At 33.6% G+C, this 17,229-nt stretch overlaps 3 protein-coding genes across 4 annotated transcripts; 1 reads left to right on the forward strand and 2 right to left on the reverse strand.

The window, feature by feature from the left end:
- Positions 1 to 1,163: 1,163 nt before the first annotated feature.
- Positions 1,164 to 6,052, forward strand: LOC132180642 (pre-rRNA-processing protein ESF2). 2 transcript variants are annotated; one of them, XM_059593534.1, is made up of 9 exons: positions 1,164 to 1,357; positions 2,279 to 2,372; positions 3,560 to 4,057; positions 4,155 to 4,218; positions 4,331 to 4,398; positions 4,706 to 4,795; positions 4,877 to 5,007; positions 5,562 to 5,717; positions 5,817 to 6,052. In XM_059593534.1, exons 2-9 carry the CDS (start codon positions 2,366 to 2,368, stop codon positions 5,832 to 5,834), a joined length of 1,032 nt encoding a protein of 343 aa, XP_059449517.1. In that variant the 5' UTR covers positions 1,164 to 1,357; positions 2,279 to 2,365; the 3' UTR covers positions 5,835 to 6,052. The 2 variants fall into 2 exon arrangements, with proteins under 2 accessions (XP_059449517.1, XP_059449518.1); XM_059593535.1 differs by having other exon boundaries at positions 2,288 to 2,372.
- Positions 6,053 to 7,212: 1,160 nt separating this feature from the next.
- LOC132180643 (ras-related protein RABB1b) lies at positions 7,213 to 10,351 on the reverse strand. The gene is made up of 6 exons (XM_059593536.1): positions 10,113 to 10,351; positions 9,882 to 10,021; positions 8,899 to 8,981; positions 8,080 to 8,284; positions 7,870 to 7,938; positions 7,213 to 7,491 (listed from the first exon to the last, which is right to left on the reverse strand). The coding sequence occupies exons 1-6, from the start codon at positions 10,156 to 10,158 to the stop codon at positions 7,399 to 7,401; spliced, it is 636 nt and encodes a 211-aa protein (XP_059449519.1). The 5' UTR covers positions 10,159 to 10,351; the 3' UTR covers positions 7,213 to 7,398.
- Positions 10,352 to 11,612: 1,261 nt separating this feature from the next.
- Positions 11,613 to 15,378, reverse strand: LOC132183109 (proteasome subunit beta type-7-B). Its single transcript, XM_059596508.1, has 9 exons — positions 15,270 to 15,378; positions 14,549 to 14,715; positions 13,466 to 13,607; positions 13,223 to 13,319; positions 13,068 to 13,137; positions 12,868 to 12,972; positions 12,425 to 12,523; positions 12,235 to 12,322; positions 11,613 to 11,972 (listed from the first exon to the last, which is right to left on the reverse strand). Exons 2-9 carry the CDS (start codon positions 14,693 to 14,695, stop codon positions 11,893 to 11,895), a joined length of 828 nt encoding a protein of 275 aa, XP_059452491.1. The 5' UTR covers positions 14,696 to 14,715; positions 15,270 to 15,378; the 3' UTR covers positions 11,613 to 11,892.
- Between the last annotated feature and the right edge of the window lie 1,851 nt (positions 15,379 to 17,229).

The raw sequence follows: 17,229 nt of genomic DNA on the forward strand, positions 1-17,229 counted from the left end.
TGACCAGATTGTATTCATTGGCCAAATATGGGTTCCATTACCTTTTTTTTTTTTATTTGTAATTTTTTAATATATTTTTTAATCTAGTGCTCAATAGCTCTTAGAAGTTAGATCAACCCTTGTTAAGAAAATAAAAAAGGCTATGCTAAATCAACTTTGTAAGATATTTGTGGAATGTTTATGTGATATCATTCTTCTCTTAAGTTAGGTCTTTTAAAAAGGGAGTATTACTATTTACACTTATTTATCACTCTCATTTCATACTTACGAGTGTTTTAAGTGTTATCTCATGCTAGCTACTTATAAAAAATAAAAAATAGTAAAACGTTTGACAAGCTTGGTTGGGCTACTAGGAGTTGTGAAAGTTAGAAGTTACACAACATCAACATATGTGGAATGAGATAAATAGTTGTGAAAGTACTATTACTCATTAAAAAAATGTTGCTAAGGTACTATAACTTTAACTACAAGTTCCTCACAAAGTGATATGAGGTGACTTTTAGCACATTAACATGTCAATTGGACAATTAAATTTACCTGTCAAATTTTATTATTTAATTGCGCTATTTGTTTCATATTCTCTTATAAATTTAATAAGTTTTACATATTTGACCCATATTCTCTTATAAATTTAATAGCTCAATCATTAGATTTGTGAGATCTACCATTGACTTATATAGAGTCCACATAAGTCCACAAATTTTATGGTTGATTGTAAGAGAATATGGGTCAAATATTAAAAAAAATATTAACTACATGCAACTCATATGGAAGCCATGTAAATATGTAACGAGGATGTTGGGAAGCCACCTTTTTTTAAAAGAGATATTATGGGGCGTTTGTTAAACGGGTTTGTTCCAATATTACTTATTTCACTATTTCATTTTTTAAACATTTTTTTACTTTTTACATCACATCAATCACTTTTTATTACTATTTTTTTTTTAAAAAATCACTATAAAATAAAATTTTTTCTTTTTTTCATACCAAAAATTGCCTACTTTTGAATTTTTTTTTTTAAAAAAAAACATTTATTATTATTTTTTATATCAATTAATTTTTGCTATGGACGAAAACCCTTTAACAAACTCACCCAAGATAGTTCTACAACATTTGCCCTGTCCTTCGGGACATCCGATACAACATTTGCCCTACCTCTGCCCAATTTCACTCCTACGTGGCATTAAAAAAAAAAAAAAAAAAAACAGAAACCTAATTCTCTCTCCCTCTCCCGCTGCTCTCCCTCCCTCGCTCCTGTCTCTATCACTCCGGCGCAAGCCTTCGGGCCACCGGCGAAGAAGAAGGCTCTCTCTCCTCCACCGGCGAAGAAGAAGGCTTTTCATCCGAATCATTTGAGGTTTTCTTTTTATCTAATTTTGCTTTGCAAAATCTTGGGGTGTTCGAAGGATTTGGGTACTTCTTTAGTCTGCTAGCCTTGGTTTGTCTTTTGATTTGGGTATTTTATCCAAAAAGAAAATCACAAATCCCAGAACACAAAAACAGAGAGAGATTCTTTCAAGAGCAACTGAATCACATACTTGAACTCGGCATCAAAAGCTTGACACCCAGTTCGAATTTTGCTTTGCAAGTTATATAATGCTGCTTTTCAAAATCTAGGGCTGTTTAAGTACATCTCTTTCTATCCATTAATGTAATCTAGAGTTTCTTTTATGGTATTTCTCCATATGAATGTTTCCCAGTACATGCTTTCCTCGTTCTCAGTAACATATGAATGTCAACATGGTTTTTTTTTTTTTTGTCTTTTTCTCATAGGTCGGTCAGATAAAAAATCCCCAGTTTAGGGATCGATGGATGGGTGATTTGGGTTTTTTATTTTAGGGATCTTATTAGTTTAGTTTTGAAGGGAGATAAGATTGGTATTTTTGATTGGTTCATTTTTAGATTAATCCACAATATGTTCCACGTAATGTAGATGCCAATGATTCTGATGTGGAAGTAAAAAGTGATGATGAGAGGTTATTACTCTTGGCCGATACATCTAACTATAGTCTACTTTTGATCACTGAGTTGTTTCAAGTAATTAAGTTTGGATGTGCTAAGAAGGGAGGGGGAATGACATTGCAAAATTATTGGTTCCTACTTTCTTTGAGCAATACGTATAGTTTGAGAAAGTTCTTTTTAAAATTGTATTCATATGTTTTACTTCAATCGCAACCCGTTTTCCTATTGACTGAATTGCTCATTTGTGTTTTTAGCATATGCAATGATATACCCTTCGGATTCATCACTATTTTTTAATGTGTTTTATATGTGTTAGTGATGAAAGCGATGATGATGAGGATGACGAAGTAGCTCTGATACTTGAGCTTGAGCAAATAAGGAAGGAAAGAGCTGAGGAGAAGCTATGAATGGTGAGTTTCAGGGGTTTCTCTATTCTCGTTTGGGCTCTGCTTGTTGGAGCCCATGAACTAACCATGTATAATATGGTTGTGAGGATGTTATTTGCTGGCCGGTTAAAAGTCATTGCTGTTTTCTGGTGTCATACTCAAACTCCTTACATCACTAAGAGTATGGGAGTTATTTTGTTTAGAAAGGGATGAGTACACGTTGCAGTGGATTTCTTCTAAATTTTAAGGAAGCAGAGCTTCTTTGGGGAAACCCACTGATCAATAATCCAACATCTTTTAATGTGAAAAGAAGGTCAGTGGCTGGAAGATCGAATTTTGTGATCTAATGTAGGAACTTTCAGATTGGCTCATTTGGGATGTTGTTTTTACTTCCAAGCCTTCCTCTTTTCCCATCGTAACTTTTAGATAGAATAAACAAAGCCGACAAACCCAATTTTGCTTTGCTTGCCACCTGCTCGATCAATCGCCCCATTGTAAAAAAGAAGTTCCTTTGGACCTAGCTTATAAGCAAACACTTCAAGCTCAATTTGTTTGGTAGCACTAAGATCCTTTGTTGAAAACTGTTAGTATTGATTAATTTTTGGGGAAAATTACTCTAGGGTTGGCTTACTAGTCCTTATTTGTGGTGGGGGTGACCAAGATGCCTCACTTAATTGTCAAAGTAGAACAACCTCCCACAGAGCCTTCCTCTCTCTATCTTGTTGGGACCGCTCTTATCATTTTGATTAGACCATAGAGGGGACAGAGGTTTAGGAAGTAGCAATTCTCAACTCAAACTTCTCCTGTTTTCTTATAGAATCAATACTATTTTCTCTTGGATAATCTAAATTAAAGTATTTTCTTACTATGTTGTTTTCTAGAGCTGCACTTGGCATATGATGTTAGTAGCTTATATATTTTGTAGGCATAAAATGTGATGTACACTGTTCATTTTTCTCAGATTGATTTGAGTTGTGTTTTTTCTCTTCCTTTATAGGGTGGAGAAGTTGTGGGTTGAAATGAGAATTGGGGTTTTAAGCTTGTATTATTATTTTTTTCCCAAGGCAATTATTTCATGGTACTTAAATACATAAATACACACACAAACACATGTATAATATGTTCGTGTGTGTGTGTTTTCTGGTTGTGTTTTCATGTTACCTCTTTGAACAGTGATCATTTTATTCTGATTGTTTGTTTTGATTTTTTAGCTAGAATGGTTGAGGAAGAACATGAATTTAATAGTCCAAAATCCAACAAGAAAAGGCCAACGGAGCATAAAAAGGAAAAGAAGCGATTATTAGATGAAAAAGAAGAGGTTTTCAAAGAGGGGTCCCCAGTGGATGGGAATCCAAAATCCAATGATGCAAGCACAATAAAAGAAAAAAAGAAAAAGAAAAAATGTTTATTGGTAGAAGCTAGGAAGGTTGTGGATGCACAAGAAGTTAGCAGAGAGAGTCCTCATGAGGAAGAAGAACAAGAGGTTAATAGAATAGGAGTGGCGGTTGAGGAGAATTTAGAACTGAATGGTGAAATTGCAGATATTAGGAAAAATAAAAGGAAGAATAAGTTATCGAAGGAAGCCGTGGAGGCTGACAGGCGCGGCATTTGCTACTTGAGTCAGATTCCTCCTCACATGGATCCTTTGAAGCTTCGACAGATTCTCTCTCAGCATGGAGAAATACAACGGATTTATCTCACTCCTAAAAGTAAGCAATCAGTTGAATTTTTCAGATGGTTTATGTTTGTTTTTTAGTTTCCTTCAATGTTTTTTTATACATGTTTGATTTTTTATTTATATAACAGATTCTGCTACTCAAGTACATCGTAAGCGAGCCGGTAAGTTTCAACAGCAACTATATACAGAAGGGTATGTGTGATTGATATCTCTTCAATATCTCTCATTTTGGTTTAATAAAGTTTTTTTTTTGGATTGTTATTAGAAGCATCCAAATTTGTTAATTTTTTTTTGCACTGTGTAGGTGGGTTGAATTTAAAGATAAAAGGGTTGCTAAGATGGTCGCTAAAATGTTAAATGGTGAACAAATTGGTAGGTATTTCAACAGGAATGTTCCACTGCCCTTTCCTCTTCTTTCTGTTAAATTCTTTATATTTAAAGATTAGTTGTCCCTATTTTTCTCCATATATTTTGAACAGCGGATAAGCATTAGTTCTATTTTGAGAGCAACCTTCAAAGTGGGTTATAGAACACAAACCATCTTTCTGTGTGCCTTATAGAACACAGTTTAGAGAGTCTGTTTGTATGAGTTTGCTCGTGTATATTATTTAAACTTTATAGTAAGAGCATTTTCTCTTGTATTTGAAGATCAACTTTTTAATTGTTTTGATCTGTTTAGGCGGGAGGAAGAGATCATCCTTCTATTATGACCTTTGGAATATCAAGTATTTAAGTAAATTCAAGTGGGATGATCTTACTTCAGAGACTGGTACTCACCTCTATGAATTATGTTTTGATATGTATCATAGTGCTTAAGCAATTTATCTAACTTGAGATGTTCTTATTGCAGCTTACAAGAGTTCCATTCGGGAGCAGAAACTAGCTCTAGAGATTTCTGCTGCCAAAAAGGAACGGGATTTCTATCTCTCTAAAGTTGATCAAGCCCGTGCTTTGAGTGCTATAGAAGAACGATTAGAGAAGGTATAATTTCTTTTGTCCAAACTAATACGATCGCTTGATCATAATATTATCGATATGTTCACTTCCAAATTATTTTAACGGCCTAAAGTTCATGCTTTGGAAGCATCTGACCAGACTTTATTTGTTGATTGACATGGTTATTGTGAATATTCAGCTTTGGATGCTTTTTTTTGTTTCTGGATTTTATTTTTAAGTCTTCTACACTTGTTGTGCAGTATTACTTTTTTGTTTTTTTTTTTTCTTTCTAAAAAACTTGAATATAAAATAGAATATCCACAATGCGAAATTTGCTAGCAGGCATGGTCTTTGAATAGCTTTTGGCAGAATTTTGCATGTTTTAATAAACAAGGGGCGGAGAGTGAGGTCTCTAGTTCATATAAGAATTCTTATATGGAATTGCTCAATTATTTTGACTTGTACATTGTGCTTATTAATCACAGTATTTTTAGACATAAATTCAGCTTAAACTTGGGACATTCAGTTTATGCATTTTCTTGGTTTAAGAAATATTGGTTAAGCTCCACATGATCTTTGTTATCTGCTGCTATTCACAGAAGCGAAAGGTCCAACAGGAGTCGGGAATGAACTCTGAGCTCCCTGTTAGCCAGCAGCAGGTTCGGAAGGTGATTAGGCAATTTCCACAAAAACAACCAGTTGCAGATAATGCAGGACAAGCCAAACCTCGACTTTCTATGGACGTCCTTGCTGGGGTGAGTGTCTGTCTATTAACAATTTCATTTTTTTTTTTTTTTTTATATAAGCATATGATGCATCCTCTCGTTTATGTTTGCCCATTATTCTCTTTGCAGGCATTTGGTGGTTTTTAGTCTTATGTTCAAAAATCAAGTTAATGCAAGTCGAATGCCAAGTAGATGAATGTTATGACATTCTAGTGAATTATAAAGTCATTTTTGGTTTTTTAATGATGTTGGGCTTCAAATGATCGAGTTTAAATTGTAATTTTTTGAGCTTTTGAACTATTTTGAATACTAGGAGAACCCAACACCTTCCAAGAATTTAGGTCACCTGAAATTTCTTGCTTGAATTCTTCTCTGAGAGGAGGCGTGGGTCCCAGGATGCCCGAGTATGGCCTCCCTGACTAATGTTCCCAAGCCTATTGGAGGCTGATGTTGCTCTGAGATTAATTTCTAATCACGACACTAGATGATGCATAAAGAGCTCAATGTTCACAACATGGCAAGGAAGACGAGGAGAAACACCACCTTCGCTTACCGGTTAGGAACATTATTTAGCTCTAATCGATGGGAGGAATGTAGGCAAGAATAATCTCCAACCACCGTTTAATTATTGAGAAATTAAAAATTCAATTATGGGAATATCAAATAAGCATACTTTTTTTTCTCATATTTCCAAAATTCAAATATGAAAAAAATATTATAAAAAAAAAGTACATATAGCCCTTTAAATTAACACTCAATTTGTAATGTTTTCTTCAAACCGTCAAAAATTAGCAGTCTTAAAAAAAAATATATATATATATATATAACTTTATTTTAAACGCTTGAATTATCGCTCAATTTGAGAAGACTCCAAAATTTAAAAACTCTCAATTTATCTTTTTTAAGCTGTTAATTTCTAACATAAATGTCAAAAAGACCAAATTACCCTTTGATTTTTTGTTTTTATTTTTTATTTTAATTTTTAATTTGAAATTAAGGGTAAATTTTAAATTTTTTAAAAAGTCAGAGAATAAACATTATTTTATCACTTTTAATATTTTAAATCTGATAGAGGGAGTCAATTGAATCAAATTAAAAGTTCATAGAATTAAGTTGAGAGTTTTTGAAATTTATGGAGGTCTTCTCAAAACACGCAATAGTTCAGGGGTCTAAAATAAAGTTTTTCAAAAAAAATAAAATAAAATAAAATGGTTAATTTTTTATTTTTATTAAAAAAAAGTTGTGACAAATCCACCGTTACTGTGGGTCGATGCATCTTTTTCTTTTTGACTAAAAAATTTAAGGACATTTTGTCTTTCTTCGGAGAATAAAAAGTTTCTGATAGTTTGGAAGAGGCATCAATGCAATCTTTAGTTTGGGAAATATTGCAAATTTAGTGTTTCCAAATTGAGTGTTAGAGAGGGGTAGGTCTACTTTTCGCAAAATAATAACCAGATAGCAAACTTAAAAAAAAAAAAAAAAAAAAAACACACACACACACACATAGCATTGACCAATTTTGTAATGGTGCACTGAAAAGGAGTTGATTTACTAACAGAACCAAATCTGTCCCAAGAACAGTTGCAACCAAATCTATACATCTTAATTTTGTCCATAGTCGCATGACAGTTGCAAGTGTGTTTGTAACAGGAATGAAGAAACGAAGAAATTAATTGCACAGAAGGTCAAATAAAGAAGCAATCTCTTTCAATTAGCCACAACATCCACCTCTCTGAGCAACTGCTCCATCTCTCGCACCTGATGGACCTTGGGGGCGCCCATACCCAACCTTGATGCCAGATGACTGCAGTTATTAACAAAAGGATATCAATAACTTAGTCCACACAATCCAAATATGGGGAGGTTGTAAACTCTATTTTTTCTTTTTTATTTTTCCACTCAAACAATTAACCCGAACAGACAGCCCCAACCATCTAATCATATGTTTACAATTCTTAAAGTGCCTCTACCAACACAAAACCACTAGAGTACAAACATAAACAGCCTAGTTATCTTCGAAGTCAAATCTCCAACATTCATCATCTTTTCCATTATTTCTTTCAACAAGTGAAAGAACATTAATACTGTTATGGAAAATTCGAGCAAGAAGAAAAAGGATTCATAAATGTCCCAAATCCCAATTGCCTATCATTTCCCTCCAGCAAAAGGACATAAGAATTACCTCATTGGATACATCAAATACACCTTCCTGAATATTCTGAAGGATTTTTGCAGCAGTCCTTATGAAAGCCTGAAAGATATGCGCTATATTAGATTAAAGCTATTGAAAAAAGATGACAATTTAACTTGTCATGCTATAAACCATAGTATAACACCATGAAATAGACCCTTTTTTTTAAATATATATATATATATGGCCGAGTTATATCACCTCTTCAACATTTTGAGCTGTTCTTGCAGATGCCTCCAAGAATAGAAGTCCATTTTCCTTTGCAAATTGTTCCCCTTCCTCTTTGCTGACAGCCCTCCGATGGGCAAGATCACTCTTGTTCCCTATGAGCATGATTGTCATGTTGGGGTTTGCATGTTGCCGAGCATCCTCTAGCCAGCTTGCAAGATGATTAAATGTCTCTCTCCTGGGCAAGAGAACAAAAATATGGTTTTAGTTGAAGGTAATCAAAATTGCCAGAGAACAGGGGATTGGAGGCAGAGCAAATATAACCTCATGAGTTAACCCTCAGAACATTTGGCATGAGTGATTTCATATCTGGGGCATAGGATTAAATGCCAGGGGACAGAACCAAAAACTAAAGGTTGGTTCTGCCACTCTTCCCAATAAAGCTTTCCAAAGGAAATATCTAGTTTGAATCCGGAAAAATTTGAACTATTTGGACTTTGGACCCAGAGATTATACGCTGCAGCAGTTGCTATAGAAACTCAAAAGGCATAAAACTACAACAGCATGGATACCAAATATATCTCCAAGCCATCACTGTAACTCCAACAGCTTCCAAATAAATGCCACATTATTCTATGGCAACCCATTTCTTTTTTTTATTTTTTATTTTAAACAAATTTCCCAAAGCTTTTCACTGCTCACCAAAGACTATAATAGCAAGCATGCAGATGCTACAGTGCATTTCCTACTAAGGAAGCATATATGAATATAATTACCAAAAAAGTATACGTAATCTAAATTCTTCTTTTTTTTTTTTTTCAAAAATGTTTATGTCCTTGCTCTCACACACACCTGGTTATGTCATATACCAGAAGTGCTCCAGCTGCTCCTCTGTAGTAAGATCTAGTGATGGACCGGAAAGATTCTTGCCCAGCCTGAAAGAAAAACCACAAGTTCCTTGGTTTATGACAACAAACAGCATGCTACTAAAGCACAGTAATTAATTAAAAGAAATTATGTCCTTGATTAAATATACGGGCTTAAAACTTAACAATCTCATATACAAAATGGTGAAAAAGACATTCCACCAACAGACAACATACAGAAAAAAAAAAAAAAAAAAAAAAAATCTGCTAGAGTGTCTTAAATGTCCAAAAGGACAGCAATCTGGCCCTGATTCCTTTCATGATTACAATACCTTCAAGGCCACTACATACGGGCCAAGTAACATAATTCTCAAATCAAACCCACATAAAGTATCAATAAATTCCGAGATATTGCATTAAACTCATCTCCTTTTCAATCAAATGCTTGTTTAAATGTTTTTTTTTTAATCTCCCTAATTTGGGGTCTCTCTTCTATACTTTTTCGGTACTTGGTTGCCCCTCTGCACTTTTAACGAGGCTGATTTACTTATAAAACAAATGATTGTTTAAGATCCAACCAATTGAACCAATTAGGACGGAAAATAATGAAAGCAACACAATTTTGTGGAGAACACTTGCTCGGTGGTTAAGGAATGCAAAATAGAGACCAAATTAAACTCTAAAAATACTCTTTCCAATCAAATAACCACATGACTTCAACTTGATCGTAACAATTCAACAAAAACCCAAAAACCCACCTCGCAAAACAGAAACCCACAAAGCTTTACTTGCCCCTATTGTATGCCAAACCTTGTAAGATTTTCTAATTGCTGCTAAGTTAATTTCTCCTAGTATATTTTTTTCAACTTAAGAAATAAAATAAAAACTGAAAATTGAACTCTCTTTTTTTGGCACACAAAAAAAAAAAGAAAAAAAAAGCTTAAAACAAAGCTTAAAACAAAGGCTTACTGTGTCCCAAATCTGGAGCTTGATGGGACGGCCGTCGATGGTGACCATGCGAGCGCCGAATTCGACACCAATGGTGAGATCATGCACCGGCTGGAACCTCTTGTCGGTGAATTGCAAGAGCAGGCACGATTTCCCAACGCCTGCACCACACCCAATCACAGCCCTTATCACCCCCACCCAAAAAGAGAAAAAACATAAAGAGTTAGGTTTTGTAAGGAGTAGACCTCAGACCTGTATCGCCGATGATGATGTACTTGAAGAGGTAGTCGTAAGACATGGCTGCCGTCTGCCGAACTACTACACGACGTCGTGGCGATGAAGAGCTTGGCTTGGAGCTTTGGTTGAGAGAGAGCCCTGATTCCTGAAGAAGAAGAAGAAGAAGAGAGTTTGGAACGGAACGTAAAGGCTTGCGTTGCGTTGTGCTTGTAATTAATAAAGAGAGCTGCGGAAGACACGGTGGCGTTTTGGTTACATTGTTCGACACGCTAAGGTTTGCTTCAGGCTTCTGGAAAGGCGCATATGATAATGAGAGGGGAATTATTCGGCTATCGCTGGCCTTTATGTTTTCACGATTTTAAAAAGCGTGATTAAAAGATTAATTACAGATTTTTAAAAACACATTAATTTTTTTTTTACTTTACATTTAAAATTGTAATTTGATTATTAAAATTTCTCATTCTTGCTTGAATTACATGTAATTTGGACTAAATTTCAAGAAATTTCGATTTATCATGTGGCACTCCTCAATTAAGCTACTCGTAAGTCTTAATTTATTTTTTATTTTATCCATTGAATGTTCATGATAATTACTTTTTTTTAAAATTTTTTTTTTTTTTAAAATCAATGTTCATGATAAATACTTGGTGTTGAAGATTTGCGTCTTTTTATTTCTTATTAATTATCAATTGATATAAACTCTCTCTCGAGCAATCTGCTCTTGTTGTTTAGAGTTTTATGCTTTTAGTGATAACTCTCAGATTTATTTGAATAAGATCAGTCTTTATTAAAAAAAGTAAAGAAAAGAAAAAACAAGAGTCTCCTATTCTAAGTTGAGACAACCATTATATTTTATGAAATAACATTTTTTCTCATTTGATTAATAGAATGATTAACATAATAGATCTCTTGTAAACTCATTTAATTAATAGAATGATTATCATAATAGATCTCTTGTTTACTCATTTCATTAATAGAATGATTATCATAATAGATATCTATCTTGTTTACTCATTTAATTAGTAGTATCAGATCATGTACATACATGAGAAGGATTAGGATTCTCATTTCAAAAGCACATTGTCACCATGACCCTTTTTTTTCTTTATGTTTTTCTCTTTCTGCTTGCTTCAAACAGAGGCCTCGCATCGCTTTAAACCTTTTAGGACTCTGAATAAGACTTTAGGAGGTCAATATGTTATGGATACGCATACGTACGTTGATAGGGCTTCTTGAAGTTTGAGTGACTCAAAAGTTATCTTATCTTTATCTTTATCAGCACACTATGCTAGCTTTGGCAGCAAAAAGATATTCACACAAGGTCGTGAGATTTGAAACGATTAATTAAATTCATCATGTTCGTGTCCAGCCCATATAGTCATATCTTCATGACTCAGACACGAATCCGTCCTATGAACCTGAATTGCCACCCATAAGAACTCTAGTAATGCAGAAAATAATCATGTTGAAAGGTTATCATAGGAATCAGCCTGCACCATGTGCCCTAGACCTTCATAGTTGAATCTGCTTAACGCTGTTAATCAACAAAAATCATATTACCTTAAAAGGCACAATTTAAGTGACCAAGATCCAAGAACAAATCAGCTAAACACATCTCTGGCCAGGCTGCACGTGAGTTTGGAAAATTGAAATCCATGAGAAGTTCTAATGTCTGGACCTATTGAGATTTTGAAACTGGAAACTGATAACAATATCATTGTTCCACTTAATAAAAAGATTATAATGTGAGTTGGAAAAACAACTCAACCCCGTACTGCCGACTGTTTGATGATTTTCACTCTTCCATTGCATCTCCTCCTCCTTCAATCACTCCCACCTTCTCCTTCAATGGAGTAATCTTCGTTAAGAGAACTTCTGTAACAACACAGTAAACACAACATGACCAAATAATCAAAAGAGTAAGCATCATCTTTCTTAAAAAGGGGTAAATAAACATAATTTTGAAAAACTGTTACTTATATGCCATTACAAGTCAAATTATGCTAGTTTAATCATTCAATTTTAGCTGTCTGATAAGCAAGACCAATCAGTCATTAAATAGAGCAAATGATTTGTAAGCTAGGGATGTTGCCAAGTATTTGTATAACAAATAAAATTTTGGGAGTATGTCACTGACCAATCTTCTTAGGAAAAGTAAAGCCTTTAGGATTGACAAAGGTACGCGGATTTGGCAACAGATGGTTTCTAAGGTACTCCTTGTGCCCCTGTGCCAGAAGTTCATGATTAGGAGAAACTTACACCAAAATTAAATTAAAATACTTTTCCCAAGAAACAAAAAGAGTGGAGTAAACTTGTAAGGAACAAACCTTGGTTATCACACAGACATCAACATTGCTTCCACTTCCCAAATCATTAAATATACCAGAGCATATAGCTTCAACAACAATAGTTATTCCTTCATCCCTCTGTAAAAAAAAAAAAAAAAAAGGATTGTGAGAAAATGTACGCATTTTAGATTCAATGAAGAAGGTTGAAGCAGAAAGCAGGTCTTGATAAAACCATGTCTAACGGCTTCTTTTTGATGAGTAAAACCATGTCTAACTTCGATGAGTTATTAGTTGTTTGATATCCTTATTAACTATCTTGACAATTGTAATGGACACTCGACCATCTAAGTACATAAATCAAATTTGAAGATGGAAAGGTAACCACTCATTGTAATAGATGTACCGAAGTTGTCTATATCTTTATACTACTGCATTATACTGCTAGTCAACTTGTAACAAACTTTACACAGCAAAACACTTACAGTCAGGCCTTCTCTGTACTTGGACTCGAACACAGACATAGCAGCAAGTGAACCAGAGCCCATCGTTGCAAATGGCAGTGTGTCAGTTGATCCATGGGGGTATATCTGCAAATTTGAATGGTTGCAATCGTAAGAAATCAACAAATGATGCAAGCAAAATAAAGTTGATGCCAAATCTAAAGGCTTGAAACCATACTCACAGTATGTAGATGAGGTCCAGTAACATCGACTCCACCAAGAACCAAAGCAGCTTGGACATGGCCTTGGTAGCTGGAAAACATATTGAGCAGTTAGAATTGAACAATGATTGTTTAGAGAAAACTTTGAGAAGTTTTAGAAACAGATGAAACTTAACTTGAAAAGGTGTTTCTTAAGAAGGGTCAGAGCCGTAACAACCCTTGATTCTCGACCAGTATGGTAACGATGCAGTTGCAGCTGTGAGCTGACCATGTCTAAAGCAAACACCAAAGCAGCACATTAGCCATAGTCATACAAAGATGGTAAAACAATATTATTCTTCATGTTTCGAGCAGCCATGAGGTGATCAAGAACAAGAGCGCAACAATGTCACCACATTGAACTTCGGCCTAACAAATACCTGTTACTGCCTCTGTATCAGCAGCAGTTCCTGCTCCACAACAATATATGTTTGGTGCCATATAGTGAATCTTTTCACAGTTCTTATCACAAACTATGGGTCCTTCAGTGGCTCTTGTATCTGCTCCAAGAATGACGCCATCCTGAACAAATTGTTGAAAAAGAGCAAAATATAAGTATATAAATCCCAGGAAGAGTTTCTGCCAGAATACAATAGCTAAAACAAACAATTAACCATATGGTTCAGGCAAACTTGGAACACATTAACATGGATGATGTGTATCTACTAATTCCAAAAAATGACGCAATGGTCAAGAAGATCATACACATCCATAACAAAGTCTTCCAATACTTCTAATTTTTTTATTTTTTTTCTTTCTATTTTACCAGTTCCACCTAATGCCCTGCGATTGAAGAAAATAAACAAGCACAATCAACATCCAAATGGTTATAAGAAATGAATGTGTTCAAATGTACCAAAATTCCTATATGTCATATACATGCATTTGAATTTGTTCTCAATAATCTGACAAACAAAAAGTTATAAAAAAAAAATAAAAAAAAAAAAGTCTGACAAACAAAAAGATCTTTTCAATAGCAAATATTTCAAATTCTAGAACAAGATTACTGTAATTCTATATTCATTGTGAAACGCAAATTAGATAAAGTAAATTGTGAATGATGAAATATGCACTTAAATCCTTCCAGAAGCAAGATTCATTCTAGATCACTGCACACTATAGAAATCCATATCTTTGCATATTCTTATGATCAATATATTTGAAAATATAAACTTTATCTGCATTATCCACTTCTGCTTTTGTTCCTTGATCTACCTGCCAACTCACCAACCAATTAGTATCTATTCATAAACTTTTACTCTGTGAATCTAACATCAATATGGTTAGCTTGAAAGTCTGGAAATATTTTCCAGTGAATAATATGACTCAATCCCCCACCTCCCCCATCAGCACCCCTAAAAAAAAAAAACCCTCAATTGGCAAACCATTAACTAATTTTCAGCATCAATATTTCAATATTTAAATAAAAAATAGCTGATCAATTGTACATCAAACAGTCCTACCTGGAAAATTAAACCAACAATTGTAGTTCCCGTCTTCCGAAAAGAAGACGGTGGCTGAACTCCCTTCTTAGCAAGCATATCATTTCTTCTGCATAGGTCAAAACTAAATCCACCTTTGGGAGGAACATCTATACTGGAGTTAGACATGTTAAAACTTTGAACTTAACCTGCACATAGACAGCGAAAAGACTTATCACACTCTACAACACCATAAAAAGCTGATTACTACAACAAAAACAAATAAACAAAGAGAAAAGTTTACATCTTCTAAAAAAAACTCGGCCCAACTACAAAATAGTTGCATTTAGTTCCAACGAGTAAGATTCACCGGTCCAAAATAACTAAAACCCTAAAATCTACCTCAAAATCTCCTAAGCAACCAAATGGGTCATATCAGATTCTGATTTTCAGAAACCCCTATGCGCTTTAACAGACCCAAATCAACAACTTTCTATCAAGCTCACGCCTTCCGGCTTACCAGATCAAAACCCACGATTTTTTCTCCCCAGTCAGCTATAATTTCAAGTGCAAACTAAGTAATTAGCAGTTTCTATAAGTTCATAATCTAGAAGGAACAGGATCTGGGTTAACGATTTATAAGATTAATCTAATCGTAAATCAAACAAAAAGGGCAAAACTCACAGTAGAATTGGAAAAGATCGAAATTTCGAAGCCTAGGCTAACGAATAACAAGGGTGTTGAAGAAGAAGAATCGTATTACCTGCGGGTGAGATTTCCACGGAAATCCAATTTTACAGAGCAAAAGCTACGCCACTGAACAGAAGAAGAGAAGGAATGCCTTCAGCGTTTTGCCTTTACAGCTTTGCCTCCCTATTTTTATTTTTATTTTTTTTAATGCTCTCCGTGTCCCAAAAAATAAAAAATAAAACAAAATAAAACAAAATAAATAAATAAATAAATAAAATTTAACTTAACCTCCGGTATCTGATCATTTTTGCGATCATACCCTTAAAGTTTCAAAACGTCAAAATGTCATATTTTCATATTTCAAAATTTTGCAATGTCACATATTTGTTGAGTTTTTTTCTGTTAAATTCTAACGGAGGACACCAAAATACTCATTTCTTTTTTTATTAAAAAAAAAGTACTTCTCGACTATTCCACCACCGGTCGTGACTCAAGTTGTTCGGTGTTTTTTTTTTTTTAATTGCTTAATGAAGATAATTTTTATTTTTATAAGTTTTACAAGAAATAATATAAGAGACATTTTACTTATTAGTCATTTAATTTAATCCTAAATGCTCATAATATGGTGATACTGCAAACTTTTAAAATATAAAAACCTAATATTGCAACTTTTAAAACTTTAAAGAAATGATTGAAAAAGTGTGAAAATATCATCAGGCAAGTGAAGTTATATATATATATATATATATATATATATATATATAGAGAGAGAGAGAGAGAGAGAGAGATTTTCTTATTGTTGTCTCTTTCCACTGCTAAATAAAATATAAAAATAAGATTTTTTATTTATTATTTTTAAATGTTTATATCATATATTTCTCATAATTAATGAACTTTTGAAATTGTTTTTGACCCTGAAGTTTTTACTTTAAATTTTCTACAAATTGACACGATAATTTACAATTTATAAAAAATAATTGTCACATGAATTATTATACAATAATTTATATTATAGTGGCCAATATAATAAATATCATGTAAATCGTCATATTGTTTATAAAGATTATAAGTCTTATGTTGGTTTAGATTTGTATTTTTTATTTTCCAATAAGTTTAGAATATTCAAATATTTAGATAACTGCAGCCCGGTTGTTTAGATAACTTCTGCAACGCCTTTCTTAATTAGCATCGAAATCAAAAGGCGCCGTTGCAACTTCATGATACCGCCTGTTTAATTTTGTAAGGTCATCTAAAAAGGCGATAATGAAGCGCCGTAATAACTTTAACAAACGACTTTATGGATTTCTTGGATATTCACTTATTTTTCCTGCTTCTTTCCGATCCAAGAGTTAATTAGAGCTTCATTTGAATAAGGGAAGAGGAAAAGCACAAGCAGTGTTGTACGTTGGTTTCTTTTATTGCGTCATGGCTCATCAGGCTTTGCTTTCCAAAATGAAATATTCAAATCATATATATATATATATTCATCTATTATATTTTCATGTAAATAAGGGAAAAAAACTTTATAAAAAGAGAAATGCTATTTAGTAGATGGTTATATGATTACTATACAATTATGATAATGTGTCAATGAAAATCAACCCTTCTTTATTTTGTTTTACAAAAAGGCTATTTTTTACTGTAACGTCATTCCAATTATATGACAGTTGTATAGTAGTCTACTAAATAATATTACTCTTATTAAAAAAAAAAAAAAAAGGTTCAATTCAATATTGCCCAAAAGAATGTTAGAATACGAGTATAGATGCTAAGTAAATCAATAGATAATCTTGGTTATATTGAAAAAACCAGCGTAAGTGAAGACCCAATTAGTTTACAAATGATATAGATAAAAACATTCTTAGTTGAATCGACAATAAGAATTCTCAATGTGCTAGTCACTTAGATCAACAACAGAACTTGGCTCTCCTCGAGGCAGCTTTCATCTCTAGTGTGTGTCCACCCTAATGTTTATATAAAAGATTATGTACGTATGAGAATATTGAAACCGTCATTTCCAACAGTATTGTTGC

The sequence above is a fragment of the Corylus avellana genome, chromosome ca5 (assembly GCF_901000735.1).
Source record: "Corylus avellana chromosome ca5, CavTom2PMs-1.0".
NCBI classification, from domain to species: Eukaryota; Viridiplantae; Streptophyta; class Magnoliopsida; order Fagales; family Betulaceae; genus Corylus; species Corylus avellana.